We start from the raw sequence: 23158 nt of genomic DNA, 5'->3' as shown, positions 1-23158 counted from the left end.
TGCTGAAAAGTTAACTTGAGGCCTTTTTACTGGGAGAGTTTTATTAACTCTATTCATAGCAGTCCAGGGCAGCATCATAAAATTAGGACCCAATCTTCTATCTTCTTGCTCTGCCACTCATGGCCTCTATTTCCAAGGCTACTTTATAGTCCAAGAAGCCTGCTGGAGCTCTAGCCATCACATCCATGTTCCAGCAGAAAGAGAGATGAGCTGGCCCATTTCTGTTTACACCTTAAGGTTTAAGGAAACTTCCCAGAATCATCTATCACTCAACACTTCTAATTCCATGACACTGGCCAGAACTTGGTCATATGGCCATATATATACCAAGAAAAGCTAGGCACACTGATAACCAGAATAAATCCTGGGGTTCTATTCCAAAGGAAAAAAGAAAGAACAGATACTGGACAAGGTTATTAGCAGTTTCCTACATATACATATGATGGGGAAAACAAGCTTTTTAATAAACAAAAGCTAAGGCCAAAGTCACATAAAAATTGGGAAGATATACATGCTTATGGTTTGGAAATGTTTTAAATGAAGTTTTTTTGTAAAAAGTTACACAACTTATTGAAGAAAAAATTCCTCATTTATAACATTAGTTATCTAACTTGTCATAACATACAATTATATCTCCAACAGTTATGATGTAATTAATGTAAGATGTGTTTTAACTTATTAGTACCAGGTTAAACCACATGAAATTGCCTGCTTTTTATAGTCAGAAACAATCAGATATTGGCAATTTCATACAGTTCGATCAAAGTTTGTGAATATTTTATGTAAAAAAATAAAAATTAGAGCAGATCTAGGTAATCACAATAGAATGTTACAGCTAAATTCCAATAATCTTTTTCAAGTGGGAAAGGAATGGAATTACAGCTGGGATAGCAGGAACTTAACCTTTATCCTTAAGCACTTGCGAATTATTTTTCTGTTCCTAGATAATTACTGTGGTAGACTGGATAATGACCCCCCCCCCCCCCCCAAAGATTCTCATGCCCTACTGCTCAGTTCTATACCTGTTGAAGTTACATAGCAAAAAGGACTCTGCAGATCAATTAAGGTTATAGACCTTCAAATAGTGAAGTCATCCAGGTGGACCCAGTATAATCAAATGGACCGTTAAAGGTGGAAGGCAAGAAAGATTGGTCAGATAGGATAATTGAAGCAGAATAGATATTAAGCAGGAGAGGAACCTGACCTGCCATTGCTGGCTTTGAAGAGAAGGGGACCATGAGCCAAGGAATGCAGGCAGCCTCTAGAGGCTGGGAATGACCCTTAGCTGACAGCAAGGAAATGGGACCTTGATCCTTCAATCTCAAGGAACCGAATTCTGCCAATAACTGAATGAACAAGGAAATGTCATCTCCACCCCTACCTTCCATTCCAGAAAAGAATGAAGTCCTGCCAACACCTTGATTTTAGCCCAGGTAAGACCCATGTCAGACTGCTGACCTACAAAACTGTATGAAAATACATTTGTGTTGTTTTATCTACTAAATTTGTGGTAATTTGTGATGATTATAATAGAAAACTTATATACTTACCTTAGTAAAACCTCCAGTTTAAAGGACTCATCAATGTTCCCTATAGTTATTTTAACCATTTTTTTTTTAATCCTCACTCGAGGACATGATTTTTTATATTGGTTTTTTAAAAAAAATATGTCTTTATTGATTTCAGAGAGAGGAAAGGAGAGGGAGAGAGAAACATCAACGATGAGAAAGTCATTGATCAGCTGCCTCCTGCACGCTCCCTACTGGGGACTGAGCCCGCAACCTGGGCATGTGCCCTGACCAGGAATCGAACCTCGATCTCCTGGATCCTAGGTCAATGCTCAACTGCTGAGCCACTCCAGCCGGGCTATATTGATATTTTTAGAGAGAAAGCAGGGGGGAATGGAGGGAGAAAAACACCAGTGTAAGTAACATTTATTGGTTGGCTCCTGTACATGCCCCATCTAGGGGTCAAACCTACAACCTGGATATGTGCCCTGACCAGGAATTGAACCTGCTACCTTTTGGTGTAAAGGACACTCCAGCCAACTGAGCCACACTGGCCAGGGCTAACCATATTTTTTAAAAATTCTATCTGTTCCTTAATGATTATGATATATTAAGTTGTAGCTATAACTGAAAATGTGTACAACCAATAAAAATAATAAAATACTGAACAACTGAAAGCTACACAATTATTTTATATAAAAACTTTTAAAAATTCTGACTATTATTAAAAACCATTTCATTTAGGAGTGATTTCTAAGGTAGCATCTTGAGTTTCCATAAAAACAGAACTTTCTGTTTCAGAAGGAATATCAGTAAGAGGACCAGAATCTTCTATTTCCAAGTGTGGTGATTTCTCCTGTTCATAACTCAGGTTTGAATTATCTTTCATTTGAATCTCTTGCTCTTCCAATTCCACAGGTTTATCTGGGGCTGGAGCTACAACTTCTTCATCTTCATTTTCATGTAGAAAGTTACAAATCATGTTGGGTCTATAGGAAAAATCATTATCCTCGATTTGCAGCCATTCCACACCACCTAATTGGGGGGGTGAGTGGGGAGTATTTAAAGGTGGGAAGACAAACCAAGAAAGAAACATAAACAATGAATTTTAGTTATTTAAGTATATTCTTCTTTAAATTTTCATCCCATCAATATATGTCAAAGTAAAACTCCAACATAAACCAAGAACCATGGTTCCTGTAACTACTAATAAATAATCACATAATTTCCATCTTACTTGGAGACCTTGTTATGCTTATAGAGTATATATCATCAAAATCACTAAAAGTGCCCGGCTGGGCATGGCTCAGTGGTTGAGCATCAACCTAGAATCTAGGAGATCATGGTTCGATTCCCAGTCAGGGCACATGCCCAAGGTTGCAGGCTTGATCCCCAGTCAGGGGCATGCAGGAAGCAGGTCATGAATGATGACTCTCTCATCACTGATGTTTCTCTCTCTCTCCCTCTCCCTTCCTCTCTCTGAAATCAGTAAAGATATATTTTTTAAAAATCACTAAAAGTAACCTACTTTAGTTACTATTCCAAGCTTGTCTTCCATAGTTCAATACCCAACTTATTCTGAGAGATAATTTGAGCTCTCACTACCATCTCATACCTTAGACTCTAAGGCTTCGAGTAAGGAAGACTGTCACTTCTCTACCATTTTCTCCTTACCCACTTAGTTTTCATAATACCATGGAAGATTCTACTCTATCATCTCAAATCAGCACTTATGTGTCATCCTGAGTTGGGACATCCAATTATCAAATAAAACACCTCTCAAAAAACCATGAAAAAATGTGTTTTCTTTCCTATACTCAAAGTCAAAGCCCTAACCCCTCAATAAACCCCTATAATCAAGAACTGCTCCAATAATGCTAGTAATTTTTTCTTTTATTCTTATTACCCTTTCAGGAAAATATTTTCCATGGATCCTCAATAGTTTTTTTGTTGTTTTTTTAGTTTCAGGGTTAATATTTAATGCTTAAAGTCTGTGATACTTGCAACAGTGTTTTGGGTTGTTTTGAAAAAAGTTTAGGCTTATTAAGAATTTTTTCCCCAGCCCGGCCGGGCGTGGCTCAGGGGTTGAGTGTCGACCTAGGATCCAGGTGATCGGGGTTCCATTCCCAGTCAGGGCACATGCCCGGGTTGTGGGCTCGATCAATGACTCTCATCATTGATGTTTCTATCTCTCTCTCTCCCTTTCCCTTCCTCTCTGAAATCAATATATTTAAAAAAAAAAAAAGAATTTTTTCCCCCAGTGTTGCAACAAAATATAGTTTTTTTGTAGTTATTTGCTTAATTCTTTTTTTTCCTTTTTACTGAATTTATCGGGGCCTCATTAATTTCTACAGCAAGCCCAAGCTGTTTAGTCTCATCCTTAAAATTTCATTAGATATTAAGATACCCCAACCTCTCTCACCACCCTATTCCCTCTTCCATCTGCTCCTATTCCTCACCATTAACTCTTCTGCAGCTGTTTGTTGACACTGTCTAACTGCTGATCCCATGGGTCTTCTCATGTTATTCCTATATAGTCTCCATCAAAAATTGATTAGTCCTGCCCAGCAAGCGTGGCTCAGTGGTTCAGCATCGACCTAGGATCCAGGAGATCAAGGTTCGATTCCCAGTCAGGGCACATGCCCGGGTTGTGGGCTCAACCCCCAGCAAGGGGCGTGCAGGAGGCAGCTGGTCAATGACTCTCTCATGATTGATGTTTCTCTCTCTTCCCCCTCTCCCTTCCTCTCTCTGAAATCAATAAAGGTATATATATTTTTAAAAATTGACTAGTCCTTTTCTCTCCAGTTCAGCTTCAACTACTGACCTGCATACTTTTTCCTGCAAGAGCACTGTTCTGCCACTCACCCAGGTTCAAAACCTTGAAGCCATTCTCTCTTTTTTTTTTCCCAGGGGAGATCATAAACACAGACCTCTACTACCACAAATTATGCAGTTGAATTTCCCACATTTAGGGAAATAGTAGGGGTCAGCACATCTGGAGTGCAACGGATAAGCCTCACCCTGAGAAAACCACCTTCCTAATCATGGTATCTCCCCTGCCAGGTAAGTATTGACACCATTCTTTACTCTTACTTAGTATAAAACTTGCCACATAAAAGATACTTAAAATTAACTGAATGAAATGGGTGTTGTTACATTCAGCCATGTGTTTCAATGTGATTTACTTTTATTTTTTTATTTTTTAAAATATATCTTTATTGCTTTCAGAGAGAGGAAGGGAGAGGGAGAGAGAGATAGAAACATCACTGATGAGAGAGTCATTGTTCAGCTGCCTCCTACATGCCCCCGACTGGGGTTTGAGCCCGCAAACTGGACATGTGCCCTGACCAGGAATTGAACCACAATCTCCTGGATCCTAGGTCGATGCTCAACCGCTGAGCCACACCTGGCTGGGCATGATTTACTTTTAGAGTGCAAGTTTCTAAAAGGTAAGGCCCACATCTCCTATCTGTTCTGTTCTGCCTCCAGCACATTGCCATGTTTGGTAGCCAGCCTCCAGATGGTCCCCAATGATCCTCACCTTCCTGTTATTCAAGCCCCGTGTAGTCCCCTCCCACACCGAATAGGATACTGCAGAAATGACAGAATGACTTCGAAGACTAGTTCATAAAAGACACCATGGCTTCTACCTTGTTCTCATGGACCAGGTGATCTGGGAGGAACCAGCTGTCATGTCTGGAGGGCACTCAAACAGTACTACGGGGAGGCAAGGAACTGAAGGCTCATGCTAACAGCCAGCACAAACTTGCCAGCCACCTGAGTGAGCTATCTTATAATTAGATCTTCCAGCCTTACTCAAGGCTTCATATATTGCAGCCCACCCAACATACTGACCGCAACCTCAGGGGGCCCCAGCCGGGACCACCTAGCTGAGTACTCCCAAACAGTGGGGTGTTGTTGTTCTAAGCCATTATGCAGCAACAGATAATACAGCCATGAATAATTGGTTACTCATTTATTTGATCAAACAAAACACCCAAATCTTCTCAAAGATCTATCAGATTACTAAAGACCACAGGAGAGGAAGTTCTATAATTTCCTTTAATAAGAGTACCTAAATGCTAGCTAAGCTTCTCTGATATGTATCTCCTTCTGAAGTTCATTCTATAACTTCAAATACCTCCTTCTTCCTGTTATTTTCATAGTGCCTAAAAAAGGGGATGGTTTGGTGATATACATGATAAGAACAAAGACTTGTTCTGCAGTTACGTTAGTATAATTAATTTCTACATGATTAATGTACCTTCAAATGTTTATTCCTTAAAATACAATAAATCTATCAAGCCATGAATATTCATCATTAGAGTCATATTTACAAGAGTTCCAAATTGTCTTTGAGCAATGAGCTCTTCAACCATCAGGTGATTATTTGTTCATCTCTACAAATATGTGCTGCTATGGGTGCAAGAAGCACTGGTCTAAAGTCTAGTCTGGGGCAATCAGCAACTAGAGAAGGTTAAATGAATGATAACTAAGAACTAGACTCAGGAATAACAACTGTGGTCCTCAAGTCCCTTCCTCACATACAAAGCCAGCTTCTTTCAGCTGTAAGTTTCTTGGGAAAGACTGCTACAGCTGCCAAAAGTTTCCAGGAGATCCTCTGAGGTTACACCTTGGTAATCCGGAACTGCTATCATCTTATCTTCTCCACTTACAAAGAATTTTAATTTTTAAAAAAAGCCCTGACAGGTTTGAATCAGTGGTTAGAGCACTGGCCTTCAAACTGAAGGGTTGTGGGTTCGATTCCCACCCAGTCAAGGGTGCATACCTCAGTCAAGGGCACATACCTCGGTTGCAGGCTTGATCCCGCCACCGTCCATGTGCCTGTGGGAGGCAACCAATCGATGCGTCTCTCTCACACTGATGTTTCTCCCTCTCTCTCCCCTCTACTCTCTCTAAAGAAAAACCAATAAGAAAAAAATATCCTTGGGCGAGGATTTAAAAAAAATTTTTTTTAATTTATTTTTAATTTAAAAATAAAATAAAGGAGATTGCTGACTTCCCTAGGGGTTGGAGATCATGTCAAGTTTCTTTTTTTTTTTTATCCCCACCTGATGGTATTTTTCCCATTGCTTTTGAGAGAGAGTAGAAGGGGGAGAAAGAGAAAGAGAGAAAGATCGATGTGAGAGAGACACATCGATTGATTGCCTCCCACACAAGCCCTGACCGGTGTCAGGGATCAAGCCTGCAACAGAAGTATGTGCCCTTGGCCGGAACCGAACCCTTCAGTCTGAGGGCCTCTAACCACTGAGCCAAACCAGCTAGGGCATGTCAAGTTTCTTGACAAACTCCCCACAACTATTTCCAATGCAAAGCAGATAGAGATTTCTAATATGTCCCCAGTGCCCTCTACTACTTTTGAGTTCAACTGAATTTTAAATCTATGTTTGGTTCTCTTCATGGAGCACCCTCAATAATATATTTAACATATTACATATAGTCATTACTATAAAGTACAAAAAATGTCCTGGTAGCAATGTGTCACTGTCAAAACCAATATTAAATCACCTATTTTCAGAGAACTATGTGAACTAACCTATGCTTTCTTCTCCTTCCTTCTTTTCTGTCAGAAGAGTTCTTGTCATGCTGAGCTTCTTCATTGTATGGCATTTATATTTTAGCACTGTTTTATTGTTGCCTTCTGCATCTACTAGAACATAAAATGAACTCAATTATTATACTGCTTAAAGGAATATAATAAATACAATGCAAATAAAATAATCATAGTAAGCCTCAATAATTCCAATTTAGTTAGGCTGAACGACTTCCTATCTAGATTTTGGAGTAAGTTCAAGATTTAACTCATCCCTCCTGCTCCAAGCAGAGAAGTGACAGATAAAATACATAAGAACTGAAGGCACAACTGGACTCAAAACAACAAACAACTCTAGGGGACAGCCACACAGAGCTATGAGTGAGATTAAAGTTATGTGCCTGCTAGGCTCCAGCCCTAAAGTAGGAAAGTGGAGCCAGAAATTTGGCTTTACTAAGGGGTAATGAGGTCTAAAATTCTACCACACAAAATAAAGGACCAAAGTCAGACTTACTACTTAAAGCCCAAGACTGGATGGAGTCAGCACATTCTCAATCATGAGGGAAGGCTGAGAAAAAACATGCTGCCAACCCGCTGCCTAGGGTTACAGCTTTAAAGAAAACTGGGCATAGGCAGGAGGGAGGATGAGGCTATGAGCTAAGAATGTGAAACACACTGCAGACTTCCATTAACTGCTACTGTGAGTGTAACTGACACGCATTTGAAAGCAACATGAAATTGTCACTATTTAGCCCAAATCCTTCATTTCATATTGTTGAACCCAACACACAGTCATCAATCTAGCAATTCCATTTCTAAGCGTATACTTTATACATTATTACATATATGCACAGAGAGAATAAAAATATTCACAGAATAAGAATATTCACAGAAGCATAATTAATAACATGGGCTCTGGCCCTGGCCACTGTGACTTAATTGGTTGAGCATCGTCCCATGCACCAAAAGGTAGTTGTTTCAATTCCTGGTAAGGGCACATGCCCAGGTTGCTGACTTGATCCCGGGTCAGGGTGCATGAGGGAGGCAGAGAGGCAGCCGATTGTTTTTCTCTCACACACTGATGTTTCTCTCTTTCTCTCTCTCTCTAAAAAAATCAGTAAAAACATATTTAAAAAAAACACACACATGTGCTCTGGAGCAGATCATCAGGGTTCAAATCCTGACTCTGCTTCTTACTTTGTATATGACCTTGGGAATGTTATTTGCCTGTTCTGTGCTTCAGTTTTTTTCCAATATAAAATGAAGTTAACAATGAGATCTACCTCGTAAACTTGTGAGAATTAAATGTTAAAACATGTAACATTCAGAATAGTGCTTGACATATATATAGAAGGCATTCAATAAGTTTTAGTTATTGATTATTACTGGTAAAAATGGAAGCAACCAACATGTCCATTAACTGGAGAATAATTTGTGGTACAGTCACAAACGGAATACTAAGAAACAAGGGAAACAGAGTTATATACACACACACACACACACACACACACATATATGTATCAGTATGAATCTCAAAACGTATCTCTATTTGAAAAAAGATTATAGAATGATATGCACAATATGCTATAACATATAAAGTTTGAAAATATACAAAAATGCTATTTATTCTTTGTGCATGCATACATATGTAATATAAAATCAGGTATAGGAAAGAAAAACACCAACTTCAGGTAAATGACTGATGACAGAAGGCAAAGTTTGGAGAGGGGTATACAAGGGGCTTCAACTGTATCTAGAATGCTTTTTAACTATCTGGCAAAATGGTTGAATTTGATACAGCTAGACAATGGGTACATGAAATGTTTCATTTTAATATTCACTGTACCTAAGTATGTTTTAAATATTTCATAGTAAAAAGAGTTAGCATGGTAATTACTTACCATGTTCAACATTTTCTTCAAATATAACACAGGTCCCAAGAGTGTCTGGGGAAAAATTTAAAGACAACTTGCTAAGAAATAACAGAGCTACTTTCTCCAAAAAGCATATTTAAAAAGGAGTTTCACCTCTCTGACATCTTCCTACCTTCATACTCTCCAGCAAAGACATAGCTGTCCATTTGCAGAATGGGCCTCTCAGTGTCAATTCCCTACATCAGAATATAGGAGCATAAAAATCATGAAAAAAAGCATTAGGGGTTGGATAAAATGGGTGAAGGTGGTCAAAAGATACAAACTTCCAATTATAAAATAAATGTCCTGGGGATGTAATGTGCAGCATGGTTACTACAGTCAAAAATACTCTATTGTATATTTTGAAACTTGCTAAGAGAATAAATCTTAAAAGTTCTCATCACAAAAAAATTAAATGTATAACTATGTGTGGTAATGGATGTTTACTAGACTTACTGGCAGTGATCATTTCATAATACATACAAATACTGAATCATTATGTCATACCCCTGAAATATAGTATGTTAATTATATATCAATTTTTTAAAAAAAGAAAGCCCAGCTGGGCGTGGCTTAGTGGTTAAGGATCAGCGTAGGATCCAGGAGATCACAGTTCAATTCCTTATCAGGGCACATGCCTGGGTTGCAGGCTTGATCCCCAGGTCAGGGGCGTGCAGGAGGCAGCCGATCAATGACTCTCCCATCACTGATGTTTCTATTTCTCTCTTCCTCTCCCTTCCTCTCTCTGAAATCAATAAAAAAAAATTTTTAATAAATAAAATAAAATATAAAAGAAAATAATAAAAGAAAAAAGAAAAAGCCACATGTAATCTTGCTACCAAGGAGATGGATCTCCGAAACCTGGGGAACCTCTTAGAGCTTCCTGTCCTGGCAAGCACAAGGTAAGTTAAAACTACACCCTGAAGGCTGCTTAATTCATACCCAAGTAAACAGGTCTATTTCAGTCAATATGCTCTTCAAGTTAAGGTAAGAACGGAGGAAGTTTTGTCAACAGTAGCTCCAAGATTTTAAAGCAAAGTGATAAAGCAGGCGGTAACTTTGAATACCATGGCTCCAGACAGCACAGTGTGAGGTACCTTCTCCCCTTCTCCACGTTCAAAAGGTGCATGTGTATCTGATTATCCTCTCTCCCGCCTCACTACCTAAAACGATGCTATGTATATATACACATATATATCTCAAAGTGCCACCTCCTCCGCGTCTTTAACTCTCTGCAGCCACACACCCAGGCGCCCGAGCAGTCAGGCACTGTCTCCCATCTGCTCCCGCAGCCGCCTGGGCATCTACGATTGTCTTTAGAGTTCACTGCTCAGTAACATGGAATTAATACATCAGTCTTTGGGGGGAGAGAGTTCACCATTCATTCTTGTTCTTCATTTAAGAAAATCTACAACCATCCCCCAATTCCAGAAGACTCACCAAAACCTTGCATTTATTTTCACATTTTGAGAGAAAGTCTGAATCGATAATTCCCGAAAATTCCACCAGAACCAGCTGCTCCTGGTGGAGGACAGAAGGGTTAACAAGCTGGCGTGCGCGGGGTGCAGCAAGAGGCAGTTCACAGGAGCACCCCAAACCCCCATCGCAACGACCCCACCTCCGCCAAAACGGGGCCCTGCTTCGGGGACGGAAGCAAGCGGCGTTACCTAAGGCGACTTCCTCTGCGTCCGCACTCTGAGGACAGCTCCTCAGAGCAATCAGGCCTGAGGCCAGCTCCCTCGCCCCCCCGCGGGCCGCCCTAGCTCCGCTCCGACCGCCCGGGGCGAGCGGCGGCCCAGGCGGCTCCGAGCTGCCGGCCGCATCCCGACTCCCTCCCCCTCGCGCAGCCGGCGCGGCCCTCACCGCCACCGCCCCTCGCGCAGGCTTCGGTCGTAGCTCTCACCGCGCCCCCTACCTCCTCTTCCTCATCCCCGGGACTCGGATCCTCGGCTGCCGCCATGATCCCACTCCTCCCCGCAGCCCCGGAGCGGCTGGCCACGCCCACCGCCGCCGCCATCTTGAGTACGGGCAGCCCCCTCCCCTTTCCGCCCGGTCTTGCTGCTGCTCAGGCCCTAACCCACTGCTGCCAGGAGGCGGGATGGCCGCTGCAGTGCCCACGTGGAGGCGGTTGCGGGCCCTCTCCTTGTTCCTTTCTTGAGCGCAGGAGCCGGGTCCCTGGCAGGCTTGGGAGGGCCTGTGACCGAGGGATCGCTTAGGCACCAGCCCAGGTGGGAGGAGAGGACCGATGAGGGAGAGAAGATAGAGAAGGTGCAAGCAAGGAAACCAGGTGCAGGGAAACAGAGGCCTTGTGTTAGCCGAGCCTACTTTCTTGGGAAGAAATAATTAATATTGTGGAGGAAAAAAGGAGAAGTAACTTCACAGGGTGAGCCGATCATAAATTCCTAAGTGGACAGGTCATGGTGGGTAGTCACACGCCAGGCATGTAACTTTTTAGTAAAAGGCTTGTATCTGCCTTAAGCAAGCCCTGTCGGTTGCTTCTCTGCAACTAGGTTAACACACCTTTGAAATAAGCAGTAATCTTGTTAACTGTCCTGGAATCCAGTCCCTGCAGTGCTTTCTCCCACAGCCTTGTAAACTTCCTTAGTTCTCGCCTTAATCAGATGCATAAAAGAAGCTTATTCCCTGGAGCATTTGAGATCTTGCTCAGAGACACAGGTTGGCAGTTTGGCTCAAACTCATAAAAACTCTCCACAGGTATAAACAGTCTTATGTTACAATATCTTGTGAGCACTAATCCTGATTCAGGTTTTCTCTGAGCCAAATTGAGAGCGTATTTCAGATTAACTAGTGTGTGGGCTTTAGAATGAGCTGCCCAAAGATATGCTTCTGTGATATGCAGATTGTTGATCTAAGGGCAATTTTAGCTTCAGGCTCAAGACAAACTTCTTTACCTAGATCTTAAATTACTGTACTTGTCCATAATAAGAGATTATCAGCGATAACCTTTTTGAGCCACCTACCTATATGGCACGGAAGCTTATGTTTACTAAATATCTGCTCTTCTTACCCTGCAATGACCCTTGGAAGACCCCTAGGCATTATTTTACCTCATCCCTAGCTTATCCCTGTCTTATACACCTCACTCTCCCTTTCTATCTCTGAACCTGTCCTGCAGGGGGGAGGGAGGGACTCTGACTCTCCCATGTAAGTGGGGTTCCCATACATACCTATGTGTTAAATGTAATTTTCTCTTGCTAATCTGTCTCGTGTCTATTTAATTATTAGACCAGCCAGAAGAATCTTGGGGCTATAGGAAAGTTTGTTCCTCCCCCGCACTAACCCCCACTATGAAAAAAGCCCTGGGCTAGAAAGTAGACTTGGTTTTCAGGCCTGTAGGAGCATAGGATCTAGAAGAGGAAAATAAAGGGACCCAACCAATTATGCACTAATCAGATTGTCTTACATGCTATAAGAGATACAAATTATTATGGGAGTGCAGAGGTCTGAGAAGTGAAGTTTGGGGTAGCCTTCTCTTTTTTTTTTGAGAATTTTTATGAGTTTATTTGAGTCAAACTGACAACATATGCCAGGGAGCAAAATCTCAAATGCTCCTGGGCAGAATTTCTTTCTTCCTTTCTTTTTTTTTAAGATTTTTAAATTGATTTTTAGAGAGAGAGGAAGGGAGACAGAGAGAGAGAGAGAGAGAGAGAAACATGGATCTGCTGCCTCCTGCACGCCCCCTACCAGGGTTCCATCCCGAAACCCAGCATGTGCCCTCACTAGAAATCAAACCCACAACCCTTCAGTAAACAGGAAGATACCCGACCAATTGAGTCACAGAGACCAGGGCCAGAATTTTCTTAAAGTAACCTCATGGATCGTTCTGATTATAAAATAAAGGATTTTTGTACACGAGACAAAATGATCTAGCTCCAAAGAACATGAGCTATGAGGTCCAATACTTGTCCAGTTCTGCTGCATTATTAGCAGCAAGGCCTTATGCAAGTTGTTTATTGTGAGGATTAAATGAGATACTGAATATAAAATAGACTTAGCCCAGTATTTGACACATTAAACACTTAATATGTCTTTATTAGTAGTAGTAATATACAAAATTTGAGAGTATCATGACTTTTAAAAAACATTTTCATATATATCTTTCAGGTTCTTTCTATTTACATATTTTAAAAAAAGAATCTGTTCAAATCGTACATTTGTTTATGTCGTCTATTTACTTTTCTCACAATATGCAGGATAAGGCAGGTTCTTGCATGTTTTCCATGGTAAATACAGATCTGCATCATAATTTTTAGTAACAGCAGCATAATATTTACTGTATAATATTGAGAATACACAACGCTTTAGTAAACGTCCTTGTACACTCTAACCCAATTGCCTCATTAAGTGATTTCATAGTTTAAAAAACAAAAAAAGCAGAACCCTCAACCTGACAGAAGTTGTAGATTCGAATTCTAGATCTGAAGCATAATAATTGCTATCTGGGACAAGCTGCTGCACTTTCTCAACCTCAGTGTTCTTATTTATCGAGGATAAAAATATTTATATTATTTTCTATTTTTATTTGAAGATTAGACCATGTACCTGGAAGTACTTTGTAAATTGAAAAATTACAGAAATTGTCAGATTTTATTGGGGTAAGGGGTAGATAAAGAAGAGAGCAAGCCAAGCTGAGGTAGCACAGGTGCTAAGGCTGGAGGAAGGCATGTGGGTGTAGCAAGGTCAGTGTGACAACTCAGGATGTCCCTTTCAGATAAACATGCTTCATACTTCTAGTCAGGGTTTTTATTGTTTACTCTTTATGAAGTAATTATTTATTTTGAATGACTTCCAAAAGGATACTGAGTGAAAAGTAAGCCTTCCATACCTGTCCCACTGTTCCCCTTTTTATAGGCAACCTTTTTTTTTTACCAGTTTCTTAAGTATCTCTTCAGAGATATTCTATGTATTTACAGAAACATGTATACAAAATCTGTAAAGTAATTTTCATATTCAAACATAGCACACAGACTAGAAAAACATTCCTTTGTAAGGAAAGAAGACATTATAGTACTGGCTCCATGGCCTAGAGCTCATGCCCTTCGAAAATTAGCTTAAAGGTTGAAACCACTCTCACACAGAAAACAGGAACTTATTGGGCAGAATAACTCATCAACATTGGCTTTGAAAGAGGAAGAAAAAAGCCTTTTGGTGATTGGGAGGAATTTCCATGGTATATAGTTGGAGTTTATTCTTAATAGTTTTACTTTCAATCCTGAAAAAAGGTAAGGTCCAGATGCCAGCTTAAAAAGACTAAATTACCTTCATTATCTTTGCTCCTGTCGGGCGTGGCTCAGCAGTTGAGCATCGACCTAGGATCCAGGCAATCAGGGTTCAATTCCTGGTCAGGGCACATGCCCGGGTTGCGGGAGGCAGCCGATCAATGACTCTCTCATCATTGATGTTTCTCTCTCTCTACCTCTCCTTTCCTCTCTCTGAAATCAATAAAGATATATATATTTAAAAATAGAAGCAATAAACAAGATGTGGTATATTTATATAATGGAATATTATTCAGCAATAAAAAGGAATGACATACAGATACATGCTACGGCATTGCCAAACTTGAAAACAGTACTTTAAGAAGCCAGACACAAAAGGCCACATATTTAATGAGTCCATTTATATGAGATGTACAGAACAGGCAAGCCTATATAGAGAGAAAGATTAGTGGTTGCCAGGGCCTGGGGGGAAGGGGAATGGGGAATGACTGCTACTGGATGTGGGGGTTTTTTTGGGAGTGATGAAAATGTTCAGGAATTAGTGGTGATGGTTGCAGAACTCTGTGAATACTGTAAACTAAAAATCACTGAATTGCAGACTTTAAGAGTAAATTTTATAGTATGTGAATTATATCTTTAAAAGCTGTTATTTAAAACTAACAATAGTAGAAGCAGCTAGTTTCAAACTGAACAGAGAAAAGAAAATTACTTGGGTGATTAAAGAAAAATCTTTGAAGGCCAGATGAGAGCCAGATACCATGGAAGCTACATAGCAGAAGTACCAAAAAAAAAAAAAAAAAAAAGGCTTAAGGACCCATGTCTGGAAGTTGGAAGGCTCTGATAAGGGCTGTCATTAGCTTCTTTTTTATTTTGTTTTTTACATTTTTATCGGTTTCAGAGAGAGAGGAAGGGAGAGGGAAAGAGAGAAACATCAATAATGAGAGCCATTGACTGGCTGCCTCCTATACACTCCCTGCTGGGGATCGAGCCGAAAACCTGGGCTTGTGCCCTGACCGGGAATTTAACCTCGATCTGGATCATAGGCTGATGCTCAACCACTGAGTCACTCTGCTCATTAGCTTCTTTTAACTGGACACTCTTTAGGCCTCATGATAGTCTCAAGAGGTAATAATTATGAAGAGTCATATTCAAAATATTTATGGACTAGTAGGGCACAGCACTCAGCCATGCTGGAGTAAGGTCATGGGAAAGCTGGGTAATGTCTAGAGCCAGCTAGAGGCTTGAGGCTGTTTCTTTTCACTGACTGATAGGGAAGTTTCAATAATTTAAGAGCTGGTATGGTTTCACCAGTACATACACGCTGACTGTCAGCCCTCATTAGTCTAACAGCCATTTTATACATTAGAAAACTGAAACAGAAAATTAGGAAACTTGCTTGTGTGACTTTTTCCTCTATACTGTTATCTTTTCTGGGAAAGCAGGGGAACCTTAAAAGTCCAACTGAGATGCCAACCCCTGCATCAGGCTAGCTAGAGTCAGAGGAATGAGATGGAACATTCAACCTCAGTAGAGTTAAAAGGGGAGACAAAGAACTAGGGAAAGGCACAGATAAAACTGGGCCAGCCACATCAATCTGTACTGCAAGACTTGAGTGACATTAGGATCAGTGTCTCTTTTTCTGTGAACTTGTCCATCACAGTGTAACTACATGGAAAAAAGAACCCTTATTTTCTTTTTTATTTATTGATTTTTAGAGAGGACGGGAGAGAGAGAGAGAAACATCGATATGTTGTTCCACTTATTTATGCATTCATTGATTGATTCTTGTAGGTGCCCTGACTGAGGATCTAATCCTAAACCTTGGCATATTGGGACAAAGCTCTAACCAACTGAGCTACCTGGACAGAGCAGAAATCTTATTTTCTTTAATCTGGCTTTTTATTTTGCTTTTTTTCCTTTGACTCAAACTGACATCATTCAGCACTCTGACTTACCCACATCCCTCTCTCTTGCTTAATCATTAAGCCCTTAGGACAATGAGGTTCTGGTCAGCATCCAGTAGCCTTAGAAACAAGGTCCTGGGTCTGTTCACTATTGAGACAGAGTTTTCAATCAAACTAAACATAGTATTATCTTGGCCTCAGTTTTAGCTCAGGACCCAGGAACAGATACTTGTGAATTGGACAGAACAACTCCATGGCTGACATCAGGACCAAATGCAATGATCAGTTAACCCCCTACCTAACACCAGTCAATCAGTAGAGGCCATGACCCTAACTCTATTAGTCATCATGATTATTTTTTCCCTATATAATTCATCCCCAGGAAGCCATTGGAGAGCCAGGTCTTTGAGCATGAGCTACCTGTGACTCCGGGCATGGCTCCATCTCCCTAATAAATCCTTACTTTCCAGTCTTCAGCCCACATCGGCTACTGCTGAGATTCCCATGGTTAAAGACACACAGATTCTTTCCTGTTTTGTGTTTTTTTGTACCCTCACCGGAGGATATTTTTTCCATTGCTTTTCAGAGAGTAGAAGGGAGGAAGAGAGAGAGAAACATCGAAGCATATCGATTGGTTGCCTCTGCATGCATCCCAACCAGGGCCTGGGATTGAGCCTGCAACCAAGGTCTACTTTAACCGCTGAGCCAAGCCGGCTAGGGCAGCCACACAGATTCTTGAAGTGCAGGGACTCTGCTTCCTCAGAGCGTGGGAATTCCTGCCATGTTGGGAACCTTAGTGTCCAGCCTTTCTAAGCAGACCACAGGTCCTGGCACCTGTCTAGGGTGCTGCTAGGGGAATGAGGTCACACCAATTTACACTCCTTCCCAACCTAAGGAAATCTCCATTTTTTTTCCTTCTGTTTTCAATAAAGGCACCCTCTCTTTTTCACTCTCAAACATCTAGCATACTTTCTTCAGTGAGTTCACTCTAACAACAGGTAGGAAAAGGCACGATCTTCAAGTAACTTAAGCTTTCCATTCTTTAGACATCCCAGATAAAGGATTACAAATGGCCTGACTACCTGCTTGGAAGGCATAAAGGGGACAATGTAGGGCATTAGTATCTTCATAAAGTATCTGCCATATCAATAAACTCTTTTTGGGAAAAATCAAACCTTGTCTTGTTGGTTTTAAGAGTTAAAGGAATTTTCATTCACCCCTAGGTTCACCCTAGGAGCCCAAGGGCTCAAAGTGCTCATTGAAAAGAGATTTGGTGGCTGTGGCTATCCTAGTACCCCGGAGATCTTGCGTGGTTCCTGAGGCATTGCAAGAAAGGGAGTCATGGTGAGAGGAGTAACGGATAAACCCTAAACCCATGGGAATTTTCTATAAAGGAAGAAAATTCCAAGTGTTCTAAGTAATGAAGTTCTACAACTAAGAAGTTATGGGCAAAAGTAAAAAAGGAAAGAAAAAAAAGTTAGGAGTAACAAAAGGAGGGAAAATTACAAGTACAATTTTAAAAAGCCATGTAATGGCCCTGGCCAGGTAGCTCAGTTAGAACATTGGCCCGACACGCCAAGATTTCGGGCTTGATCTGAGTCAGGGCACATACAAGAAGCAACCAATGAATGCACAAATAAGTGGAACAACAAATGGATATTTCTCTCTTCCTCCGTTTTTCTCTCTCTCTCTTCCTCCCTCTCCACTCCCCCCCTAAATCAATAAATGTAAAAAAGAAGAGTCATGTAAGGGACAAATTGCAGGTTTTGTGCAGCCACAGTTGGATCTAATAGAAAAAATCTAATTTGGTGGAGAGGGAAAATTTATTTTAATTGTAGTTAACAAGAGGAATCTTATTTAAAAATTCAGAAATATAATTTCTGAGAAATATAGATGGGGTTTTATACTCAGTATTTAAAAGCCTGCCACTAGGAGGAGACAAATGAATTAAAAATTGTTTAATCGGTTTTCTTTAGAACACATTTCCTAAATTAAGAAGAGCCTCATGAAAAATATATTTAGTAGAATCATTTTGTTTTAAAAATGAATATTTTTCTTTTTGTTTATTATTTTTAATATTTTAATTGATTTTGAGAGAGAAAGGAAGGGAAAGGAGAGGGAGAGAGAAACAGAAAGAACAATGTGAAAGCAGAACATCTATTGGGGCTGCCTCCTGCATGCCCTCTACTAGGGATGGAGGCCGAAACCCAGGCGTGTGACCTGACTGAGAATTGAACCAGGAAACTTTTGCTGCACAGGACCATACCCAGTCAACTGAGCAACACCACTGAGCCACACTGACCAGGGCTATTTATTTATTTATTTATTTATTTATTTATTTATTTATTTATAAATAAAGAGAGCAGAAAGAGAGAGAGAAGCACATCGATGTGAGAAAGAAACATTGATTCTCTGCCTCCCACACATGTGCCGAATGGGGATAAAATCTGAAACCTGGGTATGTGCCCTTACCGGGAATCAAACCCTCCACCTTTTGGTGTACTGGATGACGCTCCAACCAACCTAACCACATATGGATTTTAGAAAATTTATACCTTACTCTGTTTTAGATCTGAAAACTAAATGTTAGATCAGTGGCTCTCAAACTTCAGCTGCACCAGAATCACCTGGAGGGCAGATTTTCAGCCATAAACATAGAGTTTCTGATTCACTAGGTCTGGTATAGAACAGGACAGAAAATATACATTTCTAACAAGTTCCCAGGTAATGCTTATGCTTCTGGTCTGGGGAACATAGTTTAAGAACCATTGTGCTAGATGACCATAGAAGTAAACCATTTTTCAACAACCAGATTCAATTCGATATTGAGAACTTACTAACTAAAGTATTTCAGTTTGTTGGAAAGTAACTTAGTATTGGAAATAAGATTAAAATGATCATTTTTGGAGGGCTATGAATCCAAAAGAAAGCAGTTTAATAGAGGCACAGCACTACTGGAAGCTATTGGAGTGTGTTTTAGACAGTGGTGAAGTTAAATGGCACAGAGAAAGCCTGAGAGCAGAGAGACCAAGTGGAGCCTACAGAATCTTTTTCAACCAAGGGCAAGGTACCCTATATGAAGCACTGGATAAACACAGAAAATTGTCCTAAAGCATCATTTTGGCTCACTGACCAGTAACTAAAAGCATTCTTTTAACATTAAGACAAAAATATATGGAGGGTGAAAAGTCTGCGTAATTTTTTTTTTTTTTTATAAATTGTCCCCAAAGTGGTGCACTGTTCCAGAGGCATTGCAGTACTGGATCTATGTGCAGCGTGGGTGGAGCACGCTCCTGTTCCATCTCCCTGCTCCACAAATCCATTTAATATGTTGTCCTCAGACGGAGGACGTATCAGATGTTAAACTGATTAAGAACAGATACCTACCCTGGATCTTAGCCAAAAGGCTGAGAAGAGATTGCATAACCTTTAAAATTGATAGGAGCCCACCAAGATATTTCTCCAAAGTGGGTAGAGAAAGATTTAAAAGTTGCTTAGGGTTACATTCCCTAAGAGTACCATCCTCCATATGGTCTACATTTTCTCTGTAGTTAGAAGTACTTTCATGAAAAAGTCTGAGAAATACTGGTGTAGGTCAAAAGTAAATGACAGCTTGGAACATCATGACGACATTTATAGCTAGAAGAAACAGACACAAGTCCAGGAAGCACAGAGAGTTCCAAACAAGATGAACCCAAAGAGGCCCACACCAAGACATCATAATTAAAATGCAAAAGGTTAAAGACAAAGGGATAACCTTCAAAGCAGCAAGAGAAAAGCAGTTAGTTACCTACAAGGGAGCTCCAATAAGACTAGCAGCTGATTTCTCAGCAGAAACTTTGCAGGCCAGAAGGGAGTGGCAAGAAATATTCAAAGTGAAGAAAATTATGGAACTACAACCAAGATTGCTCTACCCAGCAAAGCTATCATTTAGAATTGAAGGTCAGATAAAGTGCTTCCCAGATAAGAAAAAGCTAAAGGAGTTCACCACCACCAGACCAGCACTACAGGAAATGTTGAAGGGTCTTCTTTACGAAGAAGGAGAAAAATAAATGATCAAAAATATGAACAAAAAAGTGGCAGTAAATATATGTCTATCAATGATTGAATCGAAAAAACAAAATAAACGAACAAACAGAACATTTTTAAAAAATATGTTTTTATTGATTTCAGAGAGAAGAAGGAAGAGAGAGAGAGAAACATCAGTGATGAGAGAGTCATTGATCGGCTGCCTCCTGCATGCCCCGCACTGGGGATCGAGCCCGCAACCCGGGCATGTGCCCTGACCTGGAATCGAACCGTGATCTCCTGGTTCGTGGGTTGACACTCAACCACTGAGCCCCGCCGTTCGGGCAGAACAGAACATTTTGATGGTTGCCAGATGGGAGGGTGCTGGGGGGATGGGTGAAAAAGGTGAAGGGATTAAGAAGAGCAAATTGGTAGTAACAGAACAGATATGGGGATGTCAAGTACAGCCTATATAATCCAGTCAATAATACTGGAATAACTACATATGGTGTCAGATGAGTACGGGAATAATCAGGATGATCACTTAGTAAGTTACATAATGTCTAATCACCTGGAGCAAATATAATATTGTATGTCATCTGTAATAAAAAAATAAAAAAATTTAAAAAACAAAAAGAAATAGGACTTGGGTGGCTGCATAAATGAAGAGGCGAAAACGAGAAAGTTGTTTTTAAAACCTCCCAGTTATGAGCCTGAGAGTCATTTTAGAAGTGGGCTATTGGCGACACGAGGTAGAGCCCCAGCTGCTCTGTCCAAACAGATAAAGGAATAATTAAGCAGGCTGTGCTTCTCAAGTGCGCCCCAGACCTGTGTGGCGAGCATGCCCGGGATTCTGTTACAGTGGCAGTGCCCAGGCCCTAGCCCAGACTAAATCGGAAATGCTGGGAATGCGGCCCAACAATTTGTGCAGCAACGAGCTGTCCAGGTAGTTCTGACGCACAATTAAGTAGAAAATTGAGCTAAGCCAGTTCGATTTCTTTTTTTTCCTTTCAAGAATTTTAAGTGGGATATAGAGAGAGAGAATCAGTCTGTTGGTCGTGGGGAGAGAAGCTAAAAGTTGGTTATACACAGACTGTGAGTAAGCTGGAATTATGAGTAAGCGGAAGCTACAACTAAGTGAAGTCATTGGCTGGTAGTCACAGAGACAGAGAGCACGGTGACAGCCTGTGGTTGGGAAGTAGTGCATTCCTGCGGCAGCCGAGAGTGACAAGTTGACTCAGTCTTCAGGTGTGCGTGGAATTTGTCCAGTTCCACGTTCATTTTAGTTCCCAATTGAAGCCCAATCAGATTGCTATTCTTAGGTTCCTGTGATATTATTATCTTTTTTGTCACATGTATCCTTAAAATAGACAGACTTCCCATTAACTGAAGTGACCTCAGTGGATCTGTGTTCCTAAAATATAAAGAGCTGATAAGGCTCCAAAGTAGATGGAACAAAAGTTTAAATTAATAAAAAAAAAACACTTGCTTTTTTAAAAAAATATATGGACACTTATTTTTAAATTAAAAAATAAAATAAAATTTACCATCTTAATCATTTTAAAGTGTACAGTTCAGTAGTTAAGTATATTTACGTTGTTGTGAAACTAATTCCCAGAAGGTTTTCATCTTGCAAAGAATTACTTTTTTAAAAATTACACATTGATGAAATGTATTTTAATGTCATCACCTTTTCCCTTATACAACTGAATAATTTCAGGTCTGATGCTTAGGTTCATACTTGGAGTTTGGGGATTTTTTGTCTGTTTTATTTTGTCTACTTGTTGTCACTCTGAAACAGTACTATTGTCTTTTCATCTGGGATGGCTCTTGACCTCTCCTCTCATTTCCTTTAGTTCCTGCCCTGATCCAGGTCTAAATGTCCCACTCTTAGACTTCAACATCTTCCATGTATGGTGGCTTTAACTTTTCTTTTTCTAATTTTTATATTTTTATAATTTTCACATTTTTCATATTGATCATCAAATAGTTATATTCATGCAGTTCAGGTAGAGTTATAAACATTAAAGATTCAATCAACGATTGATAAGTGAGGCAGCAACCTCAGCTGGCTTTCTCAATAACTTAGCACCCTAACTTGCCTGGATCCTTGACCTCACTTCTGGTAAAAGAGGGGTTGAATTAGAAGAGATAATGTCTCCATTTTCTCCCATCCCTGACAATGCCTATACCATTATGTTTTGCTTTATCATCTTGATGGCATTTTCCTTTATTTACATAATGTTACTTATTAAATAACTTGGTCTTACAGAATTAATTTTGTGTGCATGTGTGTTTAAATATATCTTTATTGATTTCAGAGAGAGGAAGGGAGAGGGTGAGAGAGAGATAGAAACATCAATGATGAGAGTCATTGATCGGCTGCCTCCTGCACGCCCCACACTGGGGATTGAGCCCAAAACCCAGGCACATGCCCTGACTGGGAATCGAATCGTGATCTCCTGGATCCTATGTCATGCTCAACCGCTGAGCCATGCTGGCCGGGTAGAGAATTAATGTTTTGTTACCAATACATTACAAGAAAAGAAGAGAAGTCAAAGTTCTAAGAACAAAACTGTTTATATTTAGGGTGTTTCAAATGTTTTAATTTGTTATGACATTTTGGGTCGTATCAGAACGTACCATACCTTATCAAACCTCACACTCTTCCTCTTCACCCACCAACTAACCCTTTTGTTCTAACCACGCCAATCTGTTGAAACTATACATCCTGCCTTCCCCCCACACACACTGGGCCTTTGCTAATGTTATTTGCTCCACCAGGCTGAACTTTGTTTCATTTCAGTCAATGCCCATTGCTTCTGTTACTCCAAGAAACCTGCCCTGACTTACGTTCATTTATCAAAGCCACATTTACTGAGTACTTAATTATTTGCCAAGCCCTCCCTCCACTTTTCATGTGAATTTCTGTATGCAACTTTAAATACTGTTGTTCATATTCTGTTTTGTATTTGTTAGTTTGCATATATGTATTTTTTTTCTCACCTCGATTTTACTTTTTAATCTTTTT

The 23158-nt window shown here is 40.3% G+C and overlaps 1 protein-coding gene and 2 non-coding genes across 5 annotated transcripts; all 3 read right to left on the bottom strand.

Moving 5' to 3' along the window:
• Window positions 1–351: 351 nt before the first annotated feature.
• On the bottom strand, window positions 352–10992 carry GTF3C6 (general transcription factor IIIC subunit 6). Of its 3 annotated transcripts, none has more exons than XM_016217477.2 (6): window positions 10891–10992; window positions 10416–10496; window positions 9109–9172; window positions 8964–9008; window positions 7066–7179; window positions 352–2543 (listed from the first exon to the last, which is right to left on the bottom strand). In XM_016217477.2, exons 1-6 carry the CDS (start codon window positions 10990–10992, stop codon window positions 2245–2247), a joined length of 705 nt encoding a protein of 234 aa, XP_016072963.1. In that variant the 3' UTR covers window positions 352–2244. The 3 variants fall into 3 exon arrangements, with proteins under 3 accessions (XP_016072963.1, XP_087673679.1, XP_087673680.1); XM_087817553.1 differs by having other exon boundaries at window positions 7066–7176; XM_087817554.1 differs by lacking the exon at window positions 7066–7179.
• Window positions 4416–4579, bottom strand: LOC148093112 (U1 spliceosomal RNA). Its single transcript, XR_015714643.1, has one exon. It is a non-coding gene; the product is annotated as a U1 spliceosomal RNA (small nuclear RNA).
• An 8354-nt stretch (window positions 10993–19346) lies between the features above and the next one.
• Window positions 19347–19538, bottom strand: LOC148093111 (U2 spliceosomal RNA). Its single transcript, XR_015714644.1, has one exon. It is a non-coding gene; the product is annotated as a U2 spliceosomal RNA (small nuclear RNA).
• Window positions 19539–23158: the final 3620 nt, after the last annotated feature.

This window comes from Miniopterus natalensis, chromosome 5, assembly GCF_054644295.1.
Source record: "Miniopterus natalensis isolate mMinNat1 chromosome 5, mMinNat1.hap1, whole genome shotgun sequence".
Lineage (NCBI taxonomy): Eukaryota > Metazoa > Chordata > Mammalia > Chiroptera > Miniopteridae > Miniopterus > Miniopterus natalensis.
The sequence above is the reverse complement of the archived record's forward strand: the minus strand, read 5'-3'. Positions and strand labels throughout refer to the sequence as shown.

Bases quoted from the DNA above. Each gene is read 5' to 3' on its own strand.
- GTF3C6 (XM_016217477.2), bottom strand. From the start codon at position 10,992: ATGGCGGCGGCGGTGGGCGTGGCCAGCCGCTCCGGGGCTGCGGGGAGG. The intron at 10,497-10,890 runs GTAGGGGGCGCG...GTCCTCCACCAG, and splicing joins CCGGGGATGAGGAAGAGGAG to GAGCAGCTGGTTCTGGTGGA. The intron at 9,173-10,415 runs GTGAGTCTTCTG...ATTCTGATGTAG, and splicing joins AAAATAAATGCAAGGTTTTG to GGAATTGACACTGAGAGGCC.